The sequence below is a fragment of the Carassius carassius genome, chromosome 10 (genome assembly GCF_963082965.1).
Source record: "Carassius carassius chromosome 10, fCarCar2.1, whole genome shotgun sequence".
Classification (NCBI taxonomy): Eukaryota; Metazoa; Chordata; class Actinopteri; order Cypriniformes; family Cyprinidae; genus Carassius; species Carassius carassius.
Genome location: NC_081764.1, coordinates 9,767,019 through 9,782,093, shown reverse-complemented (window position 1 = coordinate 9,782,093; position 15,075 = coordinate 9,767,019). Strand labels below are relative to the sequence as shown.

Here is a 15,075-nt window from a genome sequence, read left to right as displayed (position 1 = left end):
AAGTTGAGTCGTTGGAAGTAAACTGGTCTTCCAACTTTTTAGCGTAGGTCTTTTTCGCCACTCTTATCTCTTTGTTCAGTGTGTTCCTGGCCTGATTGTACAAGACCCTGTCCCCATTTCTGTAGGCATCCTCTTTGGCCTGACAAAGGTGTCTGAGTTTTACTGTAAACCATGGCTTATCATTCTTGAATGTTAAATAAGTCCTGGTAGGAATGCATATATTCTCACAGAAACTGATATATGATGTTACAGTCTCTGTGAGTTCGTCCAGATCGGTGGTAGCAGCTTCAAAAAGACTCCAATCAGTGAGGTCAAAACAAGCTTGTAAATCCTGCTCTGTTTCGCTGGTCCATCTCTTCACAGTCTACTACAGGTTTAGCAGGTTTTAGTTTCTGCCTGTAGGTCAGTATAAGATGAACCAGACAGTGATCAGAACGTCCCAAAGCTGCTCGTGGAACAGAGTGATATGCATCCTTTATTGTGGTGTAACAGTGATCCAATATATTACTGTCTCTGGTGGGACATGTAACATGCTGTCTGTATTTTGGAAGTTCACGGGAGAGATTGGCTTTATTAAAGTCCCCAAGAATGATTAAAACAGAGTCTGGGTGTTGTTGTTCTGTGTCTGTGATCTGATCAGCGAGTTTCTGTTAAGCTGAGCTCACGTACGCTTGCGGAGAAATGTAAACACTCACCAGAATGAACGAGTGAAACTCCAGCCGTGAATAGAACGGCTTGCAGTTGACAAACTGCATTTCTAGATCAGGACAACACATCTTCTTTAACATAGTTACATCTGTACACCACCGTTCATTGACGTAAAAGAATGTCCCGCCGCCGCGCAATTTCCCCGTTGATCCGCTCTAAACAGCTGAAAGGCCGGAAGATGGAGCGCGCTGTCCGCTATGGCGTCATTCAGCCAGGTTTCCGTGAAACACAGAGCAGCAGAGTGTGAGAAATCCTTATTTGTCTGAGAGAGCAGAAGGAGTTCGTCCGTTTTGTTGGATAGAGAGCGGAGATTTGCCAGATGGATGCTAGGCAACAGCGTTCGAAATCCGCGCTTCCTGACGAGCGCTCCCGCTCGATTTCCCCGCCTGCGCGTCCTGAAGCGTTTGATCAGCGCCGCTGCTCCTCCGATAACAATGTTCAGTAAAACGTCTGTATAATTGAAATCCGGAAAAATATCCTGTGGTGTGTTCTGCCGAATGTTCAGCAGTTCATCCCAGATGAAACTGATCGTGTTTGTTAAAAAACAGGAAAAACGAACAAAAACAGTACAAACACTGGAGAGCCAAGCACTGAAGCAGCCATGTGCGGCGCCATCGAGTCACCATCGAGTCAAAGATATAATATGGATCGGTTTCTACTTCCAAGTAGAAATAAACTACAATATATTTCATTTAATTGTGTCCTGCATTCTCCTAACAACCAACAACCAAACAACCAAAATTCTAACCACCAAAATTCCTTATGTAGACGCCAAACACTATATCTAGAAGATGGGACATTAGAGAACAGAAACTTGGAAGTAGAAACCGATTCACGTGTTAAATTAACAGTTCATGGGGTTCAGTGACCTCCAGAGATTATGAGTAAAAATTAGGAAGCAGCTTCAATAAGAAAAAAGGAATATATTACAGAATTTCAAATATGAGAGCGTGACTGACAAGAATGTAATGACCGATTTAACAAGACCTGTTAAGATAAAGTTGTTTGAAGATGATATTTGAAGATGTTTTAGTTGAAGAGGTTTCTGTGTATTTGGTATGTGTGTGATAGAGACTCCGTGGAGATGAAGCAGTAGCTTTGGGATTTGGCTTACTGGTCTTTAGTTACGCAATATCAGTTCCCAAAATGTGTGTGCTAAATGTGAATCATTAGACTCTAAAGATATGTTTGCACGTGTTGCACAAAAGGGGGTCAATTCTATAAAAAGTGAAACTACACTGACACACTACAAATACTAGATCTATCTTGTAAAGGTCACTATTCTGCTGAGCTATAATGATGCATTTCACAAAACTGATCCAATTCAAAGATTATCATCACAATAACATCAGAGACAACATATACACATATCCGTACATAATGAAAACCGAAGAAAATAAGAAAATAATGGAATTTAAAAAAATAGTTCACCCAAAAATGAAAATTTGCTTTAAATTTACTCACAAATATATAGTATTACATTTTGTATTTTGGTAGAATAAAGGGTTTAAAGTTAAAACACATTAATGAAACACAGATTTTTGCTTTGGATGTACTGGAGTTGTGTGGATTACTTGTTGATAATTTTACCAGCAGTTTGGACTTTCATTCTGACGGCACCCATTCACTGCAGAGGATCCACTGGTGAGAAAGTTTCCAAATCAGTGTGCAGATTAATAAAAAAAAATTAAACTACATCTTGGATGGCCTGAGGATGAGTAAATCCTAAGAAAATTTTACGTTTTCGGTGAACTACTCCTTTAACTCCTAATAAATATTAAATGTATTGTTAGTAAATAGGAGAAAAACAAATATACAAAAATACATAGTGGTTAATTTATAAATACACATTATAAATGGGATTGAGATATTATAGATATAGGCTACTTCACGTTATTTCATCGAGATGTTGGTTCTGTACCGTGAAGTCATCCCGCAGTCCAGCGACTTTCATGCTTTTCTGGTCAGCACAAGTTCCATGTCTCGCGGGTTCCACGAGGTAAGACTGCTGAATTATTGACCAACATCGCCCTCTGGAGCAATTAGAGCAAAATTGCAGGGGCGAATAAATAAAACTAAAACTAGAGCGACATCATCAGGTTATTATATGTACTCCACAACTCATAACCGGAAAGAGAGGTAGAGCACCACTTGCAGTATTTTAGTTTAATCCGATTTGCCTTTTCTATTATACAACTTTTCTTCATGCATTTCGAGCATAACATTTGCCTGTTGACGTAATGTTACTTCTAGATAATCTGAAGTGAGGAAAAAGCTTTGCCGAAACCCGGGATCGAACCAGGGACCTTTAGATCTTCAGTCTAACGCTCTCCCAACTGAGCTATTTCGGCTTGCTATGTAACTGTTTTTTTTGCAGGGTAATTTAGGCTGTAACGCTAAATGATGATGATGATAAAGAAATAATTTATTAATTTATTCTTTCTCTAGATTTCCTGATTCATAATGACCTTATTGTACTATATTTAAAAAATTTACTATGTTTAGGTACTGAATCTGAGAAACACACGGAAATGTGTACTTGCCGCTTGATTAGTCAACATTTTTTTTTAAACACAATTTACAAAATCTCTCATTGGGAGACTTATGGGCAGAACATATATAAACACAATTAAATGAAAATTGATTAGTCAACATGGGATCATGGGATTCAGCTTTCTGCTAGTTATTCCGCCCACACGAATCTCTCTCTCTCTTTTCTCTCTCTCTCGCTCTCTCTCTCCTTCCAAGGTGACTTTCCCCTTGCCAAGGCAGTTCTTCTTTGTTCTTATGTAAGTCTACAGAAGGGAGGACTGAGGACAGAACGAAGGGAGTGAAAGCAAGGCACAGTCAGTGATGAAAAGAAGATGATGGCAGTGAGTGGAACAGATAAGATTAAAAAAGATCCATGTGAGAGAGAGAATTGATAGAGAAAGCCAGAAAGATATTTTAATGAATACACGACAGTGTTTTAATGTTGCATACAGTAAAAAAAAATATTTTCCACCAACCTTCTCTCTTTCTCCTTTTCTATCCTTGCTCACGAAAGCTCACAAACAGAAGGCATCCATACTAATCAGCACTTGAGTTTTCCAAATTAAAAAAGGGAGAGTGTCAGACAGAAACAAGGAAGGTGATGGGGATAATACGCTGATAATGCTACTTAATATAAAAAAAATTGATTAAGTACATTGATTTTCCTCATTTGGAAATAAATGAACAATTCCAAATAGTCCATTTGAATGCAACCATAATAATAGCCTTAATTCGATATTTGTATAGGCATGTTCACGTGCATGTGCATTATACTGAATCATATAAAATGTGCTTAATAAAATAAAATAGCTGTGACTATGCGAATTAAGCATATTTAGCATAACCTCTGATACATTAGTGTCAAAAGTATGTATGCGCAAATACCAAGTACCTTGTAATAAAGTGTACACTACTGTTCGGCAGTTTGAGGTCATACAATTATTTATTTATTTTTAAACGTGACATTTTACAAGAAAAAAAATGCGATTCTTTTGAAATACCTATAAATCAAAGAATGCTGAAAAAAAAACACACACAAACAAAACACGTATCATGGTTTCCAAAAAAACATTAAGCAGCACAACGGTTTTAAACTGTAAAAATAACAATACATGTCGCTTGAGCAGCAAATAAGCATATTAGAATAATTTCTGAAGGGTCGGTTGGCAATGAAGACTGAAATAGTGGCTTTGTCATCATAGGAAGAAATGACATAAAAAACAGTTATTTTAAACTGTAATAATATTTCAGAACATTACTGTTTTTACTGTATTATTGATCAATAAAAGTGCAACCTTGGCAAGAATAAGAGACTTCTTTCAAAAAGATTTTAAAATCTTACCGACCCTAAACTATTAAATTGTTGTGTGTATGTATACATGTATAAATATGGTACAGACAGTAACATAGTACTTGTCATGATCCATTCCCTGCTCACCACCAGAGGTTGCCACACAAGCCACTCAGACATTAACCCTGGACTCCATTTCCCAAGATCCCCCCTGATTACACACTCACCTGTTTCCAATAACCCAGACACTATAAAAGTTGCACTCACTTACATACAGATGCTCAGTATTGATTAGCCTATAGCTGCCATACCAAGTGCTTGTATTCTGCTTCCTAGTCTTGTTGTTCTGACTAGCCTGTTTATCTCACCTCTGATCATTTGCTGCTTGCCTTTATCTATTGCCTGTGTTGGATTATTCTCTTGCCTTGCCCTCTGGACACTATTTGCTGGTGTACAGTATGATTTTTGCCTGTCTGACTATGCTCTTTTTTTATTTATAAAAAGCCACAATTGGACCTTGCCTACACGACCCTCATTGTTACAGTACTATCACAATATTTTTAAAGTAAACCTTACACATTGAAATTTTTAGATAGCAGCAAATCACACAGTATGTCCACTAAATCAATATTAGAAAAGCACACATTACAATTTCTTGTTTGCGGTGGTAGGGTGATGTGAAATAATTGTAAATCAATTATGGAAAAGTAGAAGCAAGGTGTTATAGACCTGCATTAACCTGTGTGGTCAAAGTTATGTCTGTGTCCATTAAGTCAGGCATCCACATCTGTGTGCAGGGCCCCATCCCCATTATCGGCCCTCCAATTATTAGGCTCCTGCAAATGTCAGCGTATGTCATCAAACATTAATAAGTGTTAATACGTTCAGACTTCACAAGTGGAGTGCAAGTGGGCAGCTTCTGCACTCCACTAATGAGGAATGAATGTCTCCCACTCTCTACACACATATTGGCTAAACCGCAACAAAGTCTTTAAAGATTAATAACATTTAAGGTCTCTGAATCAGAGAGACTTTGAAAGGCTACCATTTCACTGATTGAACAGGTACTTTATTGAGTATCCCTCAAATGGCATTTGATCTTCTGTGTGAGACTGCAAACACTGACGGAGACAGGAGGTTCTTAATTGCCTGTTTGACTTATCAACTGGGATGAAGTCAGTCAACCTTTCTCAGCATGGACTAATTGTATATATTAAAGCAGTCTGCACTTCTTAATACATTCACATAATGAAATGACACTACCATACACCAATTAACTATCAGAGCAAGTGGCTCAGACTGATTTTTAATCAGTCAAAATATACAGATTAGTATTTACATATTCACACTGCACTAACAAACAGCAACTTCCTTTCAGAAAGAGCAGGAGAATTCAGAGTGGAGTCAGAATGGTGTGATTTTAAAACAGTTTGATTTCACTTGCGTTAAAATGATTTTCAATTGCAGAGAAAAGAAACAATAACACAAACTGACCAAATTTGAAAATATGAAGCAAGTTATATTAACTTCAGTATATTGTATACATTTTAGAAATGTAACACATCTGCCATTATAAAAACTAAAATTAAATAAAAAAAAATAGAATAAAAGATGTATATGTGAAATTTTATGTTTTTCTGTCAGAGGTATGAATTTTGACAGCTACTGTAAGGTTGGGAACAAACAAAGCAAACAAGCAAAGAGGCTGAATCTTTTTTATTACTTTAATTCAGACTTATTGCTCCACTATTATAAATTAATACAATAACCATCTCAATCTGAAATAATATACAGCACTGACAAGATATACATTCAGTATAAGGGACACAAATAAAATAAATTAATTTTGACTTTGTAAAAGTTGTTTTGTCAGTATTCTGAAACTGAATGAACCAGTACACATGCCCTTGGTAGAGCAGAGTTCAAATTGGCTGCAGTTTCAAACCACAGAAATATTAGTGACTATTTACATCCCTGATCATATACATTAATAAACACAATGATATATCTGTTGCTCTCTAGACTATCAGTGAGAAGGACAATGTAAAATATGTGTACATGTATGTGTCCTGGTGGATAGACGGTTACTTTTTACACCACACAATAAATGCAAATATATTAGTACTAATTTATATGGATCTCATGCGATGCATAACCTGGATTTGCTATTTATTGCACATGGCCTCTGGCAGACTCACACCTGTAGGAACGCTCTCTCAATCTCGCTATTTTTCCCTAGCACCATGGGAATATTTGTGCTCTACTTGTTAATTAGACAGTGCCCTGTTGACCTCAAGAGTCCAGTGTGCTTTAGAAACCCTATGCTGATTATTTGCCAATGATACAAAAAGCTGGTGGATAATAGAGACCTACCAACATCTTTTAATTTCCTTTATAGAGGTGAGCTAGTCACACATATCATCTAACACATCTAACACATTAATGGTTTCTAGCACACACCTTTTACCTACAGTCATAAACAGGCCCAGACGGAATCTGCTGACTTTCTCTTTTTCTTTGACATTCTCTACACAGATTTGTGGGGGAAATCTGAGGAATAGATTTAACCAGGCCTGTAACCACAAGCCCCCTCAATAATTAGATATGGGCAAATTGTTAACCTCAGTATTTGATATCCTGTTCAATTGATGTTGTTCTGCTGCGCTCCATTACCACTCCTCTGTTTGTTGGTAGGATAACAAAAAGTTTTTAGACTAGTCTGCATCAGTGGGCTAATAGCGCTTGTCAATGTCCAAATAATTGACATGGCCAATCAAATCAAAGAAGGCTTCATTGTTCAAAGAAGATGAAAGCGAATTAAAGCATGATGCTTCTGGTTTAGGGGTGAAAGAGTGTGAAGACATAAGTAGCTAAACATATTAACTTTTCTTTTTTTCTTAACTTTTCTGTTTTATGACAGAAATATTAATTTCACTGTTTTGAATTTATTCATGTAATTCATAACTTAATGTTGACGATACAAGAAATATTAATGGAGCTGTTTTCAGCATATTAGGCAGACAATTTAGCCTAAAGTATACTTGTGCGTTTTTGCAACACAATCTCATTCGTAACTATTTAAAAAAAAATCATAACTATTTTACATTTTGTTAACTCATATGAGCTCCTTTTGGCATTTTGCAATTTTCGTCATTAACACAGTTCAGTGATGTCCATGATCAGCCTGATTTTTCTGTTCACACGGACTTTGTGAGGACAGCAGCACATGTCAAATGATTGAATATATGCAAGCACTTGAAAAGAATATGTCTGTCTGTTGCACGCTCAACTGTACCTCAGCCTTAAGTGAATGTGTGCATATTTTAATATAAAAATATTATTTGCAAATAGCACAAATTGATTACAATAAATTCTAGTTCTTTCTTTTTCTTTGTTCCCTTACCCAAAGAAAAAAAAATGGTTTGGTCCCTTCCCCAATGTTCAAAATACAGTTACGGCCTTTGATTTAAACATGGTTAAATATGTTAAATGGATCTAAAAAATATTGATATTACCAGTTGAAAGCATAATGAAATCATCCTAAATCTCGAATAAACCAAAACAAAAGGGAATGACAGACGAATACATACATGTAGGAATGCACAGATTCAGATTCCGTGTGAGCCTAGTTATAAGTCACAGACATACAAACACTCACTCTTTAACAGCCTCTGTCAGGCAGTGGTCAGTAGCATCGCTGCAATCTGCCCTTTGCTTGCGGCCGATCCTGGTATTAGTGCGAATACGAGTCTGTACGTTTTGCGACCTCAGCCTGCGCAGACGGGTATGCAGAACTTTGCGCAGTTTTTGCCGCGTGAATGCATACAGCAGCGGATGTAGCACTACTGTCCAATATCCAAGCACAAGGAAGCAGAGTCTCAGACGTTCTATCCAATCAGAGGGCCCGATGGCCAGCATGAGAAGGGGCATGATGGAGAGAGGTGCCCAGCATAGCAGAAATGAGAGGATGATGATGACAGACATGCGAAAGACTCGCCTTTGACGTTCCCTCCTATCACGGTGGCGCCGAACCGCTCGACGCAGAGCCAAAATGGCAGATACTGACGCTCCCACGCCCATGCTGGGCGGACCTTGGATGGGGGCGGGGCTTAGCTGAGTGGTTACCGTAGACACAGTGGGCATAGGGCTCAAAGGCATGGTCACTGATGATGTAGCAGGTGTAGGGACGTGGGGGCTCGTTATGATGGACATAGATGTGGCAGGACTCAAAGGCATGGTTACCACTGAAACAGTGGGGGTGGGGCTTAAGGGCGAGGTTATCACAGATACAGTAGGGGTGGGGCTAAGTGGTGTGGTGAGTGAGGGAGTGTTCGTCTCAGTGTTGATGGTTACTGTTGTAACTGTATCCGAGGCGATAAGCGGCCCAGTCGAAAGCGGCGGTGGGGAGATGGGTGTGTTTCTCGTTGTGTGATCCGGCGACCTTGTTGACCTTTTACGGCGTAACCAGAGGCGTTGTACAGGCTGCTTGCTGTCTCGATGGTGCCTGGGTGTGCGTCCGATGCGGATGTGCAGCGCCTGAAGAATTCGCAAGTATGTAAACAGCATCACAGCAAGAGAGAAGAGGAACACAGGAACCTGTAGTAACAGATGAGCCTGTAGAGATCCCCCCCACTCTGAACAAAGCACAGTGCTATTGGAGTGCACAAACAACCCCTCCCCTTGCCCTGAAACAAACCCCGCCTCCACAAACGGTAGGAGGGGTACGGCTAAAGAAACCGTCCATACTCCAACAAGTAAAATGGTTGCCCTTCGAGGTGTCAGCAGGCGATTGGCTGGTCGGACACTGATATCATAGCGGTCTAAGCTGATGAGCAGAAGGTTAAGGGCGGTGCCCACACTGGCGAAACTGGCTGCCGATTCGTGGAGACAGCAGAGAAGGGCGTGGTGAGGAACCGAGGCTCCACCCAGGATGAGGAGCGTGGCAGTTACTGGCAGGCAAAGGAGACAGAGCAGCAGGTCAAGGGTGTGCAGGCTGAGTGTGACGGCATGACTGACAGACTCCAACAGGCTGCAGTGACCACAGTATAACACCAGCACGGTCAGATTGCCACCAACCCCCAGGAGCAGCTCCAGCAGCAGCACAGCACTCACTGTAGCCCGGAAGCCGAGCCATGCCCCCTCCTGTTGTGGAAGTCCAGGCCCCACGTTATCTTCAGTCTGTAAGAGGGACAGACCGTGGCCCCCAGTGAAGCTGCCATCTGTCTCCATGGACACCATCGCCACGCGCCTTCAGGCATAGTAACGCCAGCCACTCCCACTGGCCATGATCCACCTGCTCAGGTGTTTTCTTGAGACGTTGATAAATGATTGACAGCTCTATGATGGGAAGACAAAAACAGAATGAACCACGTTCTGTTGTTTAATGAACAGCCCAAATTTTATAGTATTTACAGAAACTGGGCACACTTGAGAGCCACTGTGACCCCTTTTCCATTGACAGGGTGCCAGATGTTTGTTATGCATTATGTCTTTATTAAAAACATGTATGTTTATAAATAATAATAAATATAAAAGACATTTAAATACATTTAAAATGACTTATTTCTTTATTTATTTTAAAATGATTAACTTTCAATATCTATAAATCTATCTATCTATCTAGTATATAAAATGTAAAAATAACATTTAAAAGGTTAATTCACCTAAAAAAAATTTATTAAGCCATAAATTACTAAAGTCATCCTAGGTGTATATGACTTTTTTCTTTCAGACGAGTTATTTTAAAAATTGTCTTTGATCTTTCAAGCTTTGTGATCCCACTCAGCGGGTGTTGCACTGCATAGGTCCTTGAGAAGTTTAATAAAAAGTGCATCCATTAAAAAAAGTGTCTCAAACGGCTCCGGGGGGTGAACAAAGGCCTTCTGTAGCAAATCGATGCGTTTTTGTAAGAAGAATATCTATATTTAAAACTAAATAATCACTTTAATCTAGCTTGCAATCACAGTTCTGGGGGAATTACGTATGAGATCAGCTTTGCGCATGTGGCGCTCAGAAGTGACGCACGCGGAAATGCAGCAGAGCGATCCAAACAAAACAGTAATTAGAAGTACAAAACAAGGATTTGTAAAAAAAAAAAAAAGAATGTCGGAGGATTTCGGTATAAGCAAAGAGAAGACTGGTTTTCCTTTGCTAAATTAAGGAAACGTTGCTTCCTTTGCTCTTGTTAACAAACGCTGGTTTTCACGAGACACACTGGTGCATGCGCAACACTGGCCTCATACGTCATTCCTCCAGAACTGCATCCGTTTTACAACAGTGCGCACAAGCTAGATTAATGTGATTATTACGTTTTGAATATGGATATTTTTCTTACAAAACACATCCATTCACTACAGGAGGCCTTTATTCACCCCCTGGAGCTGTGTGAGACTTTTTTTTAATGGATGCACTTTTTATTAAGCTTCTCATGGACAGATGCAGTGCGACACCCACTTATTTTCATTTTTTCATCTTTAATAAATTGTATTTAAAAGCATTTTTGGCATTTATTTTTAGTGCTTTATTTTTTATTTTTTTTTACAAAAATAAAATTCAAATGTAATATCTGTCTATCTATCTATCTATCTATCTATCTATCTATCTATCTATCTATCTATCTATCTATCTATCTATTTTTTTGAATACATTTATATATAAATACATTTGTAAAGTATTTTTATAATTAAAAAAACTTTTTAATGTTTTATTTGAAATTTATTTTGATCATTTCAAAGTTGAATATCTGGCAGTTGAATATCTGGATATTAATATTGGTGCATCCCTAGTAGTACAATAGTCAGTTACATCATCGTCACTCATTCAAGCCTCATTCAAATGCAGGCTGGGACTAAGAGAGATTCAGAACTGCAATCAACCAAGCACTGGCATCATTTTGGTGGAAGAGGGGTGTGACTTGTCTTTCTGAATTGTAATAAGGTATTGATCTTGCAGGGCAGGACAGTAAAGAGGAGTATGATGTACATGTGAGCGATTGTGTATGTGTAATTCTGCAGTCCTGCACACATCTAAGTTTTTGTGTCCAACAAGAGAAGTACTATCACAGTAGAATTACAGCACACAACGATCTCTCAAACAAGACCAAGGACACAAATGATTGCTGAAACCTTGATGAATTTGGCTATGGACATGGCAGTGTATAAGGACTGATTTATCATGTTAAAGAAATGGTTATTGTTCTAATAAACTCAAAATATAAAATACATGCCATCAAAACAAGCAGATCTGAAATTATAGGTTGCGCAATCACAGCAGGCTGTCATTCCACCAAAAAACTAAAAACACATAAATATATAAATAAATAAATAACTGAGTTCGACTTGAGACTGATCCCATTTCTAGGATGGTTGTTACTATGGCAACTGGTCTACAGTTTAAGGGTGGTCAAAATCCAAAATTTTTGACTTTCTGCATCTGTGGCTGTTCAAGTGGGGCTCAGACTTTGCCTTTTGAGCACATCTGTGATAATGACCGCAGGAAGAAAGTTTTGATGTTTAACACAATGAGACTTTTGAGTGACAGAGGAAGACAAAGATTTAGGGCTTGGATTCTGTAGTACGAATAACTGAAGCTCAAAATCTAATGCTCACAGCAGTGAGACAAAAATAAGTAAGACTGACTTTTGTCAGAAATGGCAGATCACGGCATTGTATGTAAAAAAAAAAAAGGAATGGTGAAAGAGAGAATGAGAGATTAATGGAACGTGCAGGTGCACAATGTGTTGTGAAATCGCTGGAGGAGTTTGTTTCTACCTCCTACCCTCTATCCATCATTACGCTATGCTAGACATCCATCCATCTTTCTTTAGACTAATGCTGTCTCAGCTCTTTCTGCCATTTATCAGACTCTATTTCATTACCATTGTTTTCCAAGCCAATTTGGTCTGTCCATGCTAGTTTGCAGCCTGTTAAATGAATAATTCACCTGAAAATTAAAATTCTTATTTACTCTTTTTTTGTTTTGTAATTTTTATTATAGTTATGTTATTATAGTTATTTTATTATAGTATAGTTATTTTTATTATATATATATGTTTATAGTTTATTAGCTATTTTTTATTTCAGTTTTAGTTATTAGTACATCAAGTTAAATCAAAGAAATGTTGCTTTGGCTGCTGAATTTGTTACATTTTGTTATGGTTTTAGTTCTAGTTTTGGATGACTAATAGCTTGTTCCTTATTCTGCATATAAAATTGCCACATTAAGATGATCACATGATGATATCAAACCTGTAAAGCCTCGTCAAGTTTTTTCCAGATTTCTCCTTTGTGTTCCATAGAAAAAAACAGTTTGAAATGACACTCGTGTGAGTAAACAATCACAAAATGTTCTTATTCCTTATATAAGAGCAGAGGCATTCAAACCACACATTTATGCAACAAATTGCACATATGCATGTTATAATGAATCTGTTGGTATATCTCTGTGCACAAAAGGGTGCTACTGTTGCGTAGAGTCAAAAATTATTTATAATGAGCTATATTAAAAGTGGAATGAAAATGCAAATGCATTACATTTGTTTACAGACTCTTTGGAAATGAAAGAGCGTGACAACACGTGAAACTACAGTCGCTACAGAGAGAAGAACCAAAATAACTCCATATCTAGGAGCTAAAATAGCTGATGAACTAGATTCCTCTTTCCTTCCATTCTTAACACATCAGGGCCACTTATACCTGCGCCACACTCCATTGTTCCTCACTGTTGCTTCATGTCCTAAAAACAAGCTGTAGCTTTTAATCTTAAGAGAATTTTAAACACACCGTCTCATACACCCTCTTCTTATTTTCCTTCCTTCAACTGGCATCTTGCCACCTGATCTTAACTGCATCTGAAAATCCCTTTGACTGTAATCTTTGAGAATGTGTGTGCATGTGGGAGCAATATGATAATGGGTGTGATGAATGTCAAATGCTTGACGCAGGCATATTTAACTATTTTTCCCTAAATAATTTGCTGGAGTCACGTGTCTCTGAGCATGTGCATGTGCCCAGTTGTGTTTGAAAGCATCAGTGTGAGAGGATGATACCCTCATGCAAACTGAACTCTCATAAGCCTAAGAGTGCAAAGTGACTGATAATAATGGCTATACAAACTAATGAAAAAAATGTGCAATATAGCCATTCAAATGACATTGAATTCCATATGGCTGACTGCAGATTACAGGCAACACATGGATTAGCTCGTACACAAATCGTCCGTAGTGTCGACATAACCCGCATATGACATTGCTGCCAATTCTTTTTGAAGTGTTAGGAATATTAGTAGTCGAGTCCAGATCAAAAGACACTGCTGATTTTCGGTTATCATTTCTATTCCCAGGCGCGCTCTGCCCAAATGTATCACTTAACAGCCAAAAATGAATGAAGAGTGGTGGTAAAATGGAACCGAATGGCAATTAAGTGAAAAGATCAATAGCCTTGTGAGTAGTGGGAAGATGCATCTAGGAGGTTTTTACTCACCTTGTCCCGCGCGCCGGGAAACCCCGCTACATTCCACTGCGGTCCGTGGAGCGCGCGCTCTGCTCTGTCTCTCACTCAACTAGAGCGCGAGATTCCTAGGGGCTTCAGGACAGTCCGCTGTCAGGTACGTGCCCGGAATAAATGTCGCACCTTCAGTGGTGCTAAACGGTGATAGAAGTCGCCACTGTGCTTCTGTGAGTACCCATGAGTGCCGCTATCCTGTGTACCAGACGTACGTAGCCTACTGAACCCGCTCCCTCGCGCATCCACACACATATACACACACACACACAAACAAACTGCAGTCTTCAGCTGTCCGCGCGATTCTTAGAAACCTATTTATAAGATACGGTTTATGTGTGGACAACATTGTATAACTATGTTCTATTACTAGCCTATATATATTTTTTATTTCATAATCCGCATTACACTAAGCATGCGAGCTGTAAACATTATGTAAATATTAGTTTAACCCTATAAAAGGCAAGACCATAAAGAGAAATCAGGAAATGAATTTATTGCTATTTTCCATCGTCTTAGGACATCGTCTTTTTTTTTAACATGAATTTTATTTTAGCTGTTAATGTGTGTATACCCCAGGATACGTCGCCCATTTGGGGGTATAAACTGACTGAAAAAAAGAATGCTTGTTAGGCAATGCGTGTTACAACATTTTAAACAAATAAAAAACAACAACAACAAAAGACAAAAAACAACAACAACCACATTTATTCTCTCATAACTAAAGATTATTTGAACAATTCTGTTGAACAATAATGCCATTTATGAAATCATATGTATTACGCAAATTACTATGGCCTATAAATTATCAATAAGACCAAAATGTTTCTGAAAAACTTCAAAAGTACACAATCTACTTCATGCCTTATGTCTTCTGACTGATAGTTTATAATAGTTTAAAATTAAAAACGGTGTATGAATAATCAAGTAAACCCAAGTTGCTTCAGTCCAGTAAATATTAATCTAACATTTATTTTATAAAAATCTAAGATATATGAGCAATAAATAAATAAATAATTATAACATTTTTGCTTAAATGTTGTA

At 38.2% G+C, this 15,075-nt stretch overlaps 2 protein-coding genes and 1 non-coding gene across 4 annotated transcripts in view; all 3 read right to left on the bottom strand.

Annotated features, from left to right (window-relative positions):
* Window positions 1-2,724, bottom strand: part of LOC132151736 (inositol hexakisphosphate kinase 2-like) — a 46,997-nt gene extending 44,273 nt beyond the window's left edge. The window contains exon 1 of one of the 2 annotated variants that reach the window (XM_059560067.1): window positions 2,630-2,724. The gene's annotated coding sequence lies outside the window, so the exon portion shown is untranslated. The remainder of the gene's footprint in view (window positions 1-2,629) is intronic. The other variant, XM_059560068.1, reaches the window with a different exon arrangement.
* A 262-nt stretch (window positions 2,725-2,986) lies between these two features.
* Window positions 2,987-3,059, bottom strand: trnaf-gaa (transfer RNA phenylalanine (anticodon GAA)). The gene has a single exon. It is a non-coding gene; the product is annotated as a tRNA-Phe (tRNA).
* A 3,182-nt stretch (window positions 3,060-6,241) lies between these two features.
* Window positions 6,242-14,376, bottom strand: LOC132151735 (G-protein coupled receptor 22-like). The gene is made up of 2 exons (XM_059560064.1): window positions 14,011-14,376; window positions 6,242-9,868 (listed from the first exon to the last, which is right to left on the bottom strand). The coding sequence occupies exon 2, from the start codon at window positions 9,767-9,769 to the stop codon at window positions 8,186-8,188; it is 1,584 nt and encodes a 527-aa protein (XP_059416047.1). The 5' UTR covers window positions 9,770-9,868; window positions 14,011-14,376; the 3' UTR covers window positions 6,242-8,185.
* Window positions 14,377-15,075: the final 699 nt, after the last annotated feature.

Excerpts from the sequence above, each read along its gene's own strand:
- LOC132151735 (XM_059560064.1), bottom strand. The coding sequence starts at position 9,769 with ATGGTGTCCATGGAGACAGATGGCAGCTTCACTGGGGGCCACGGTCTG.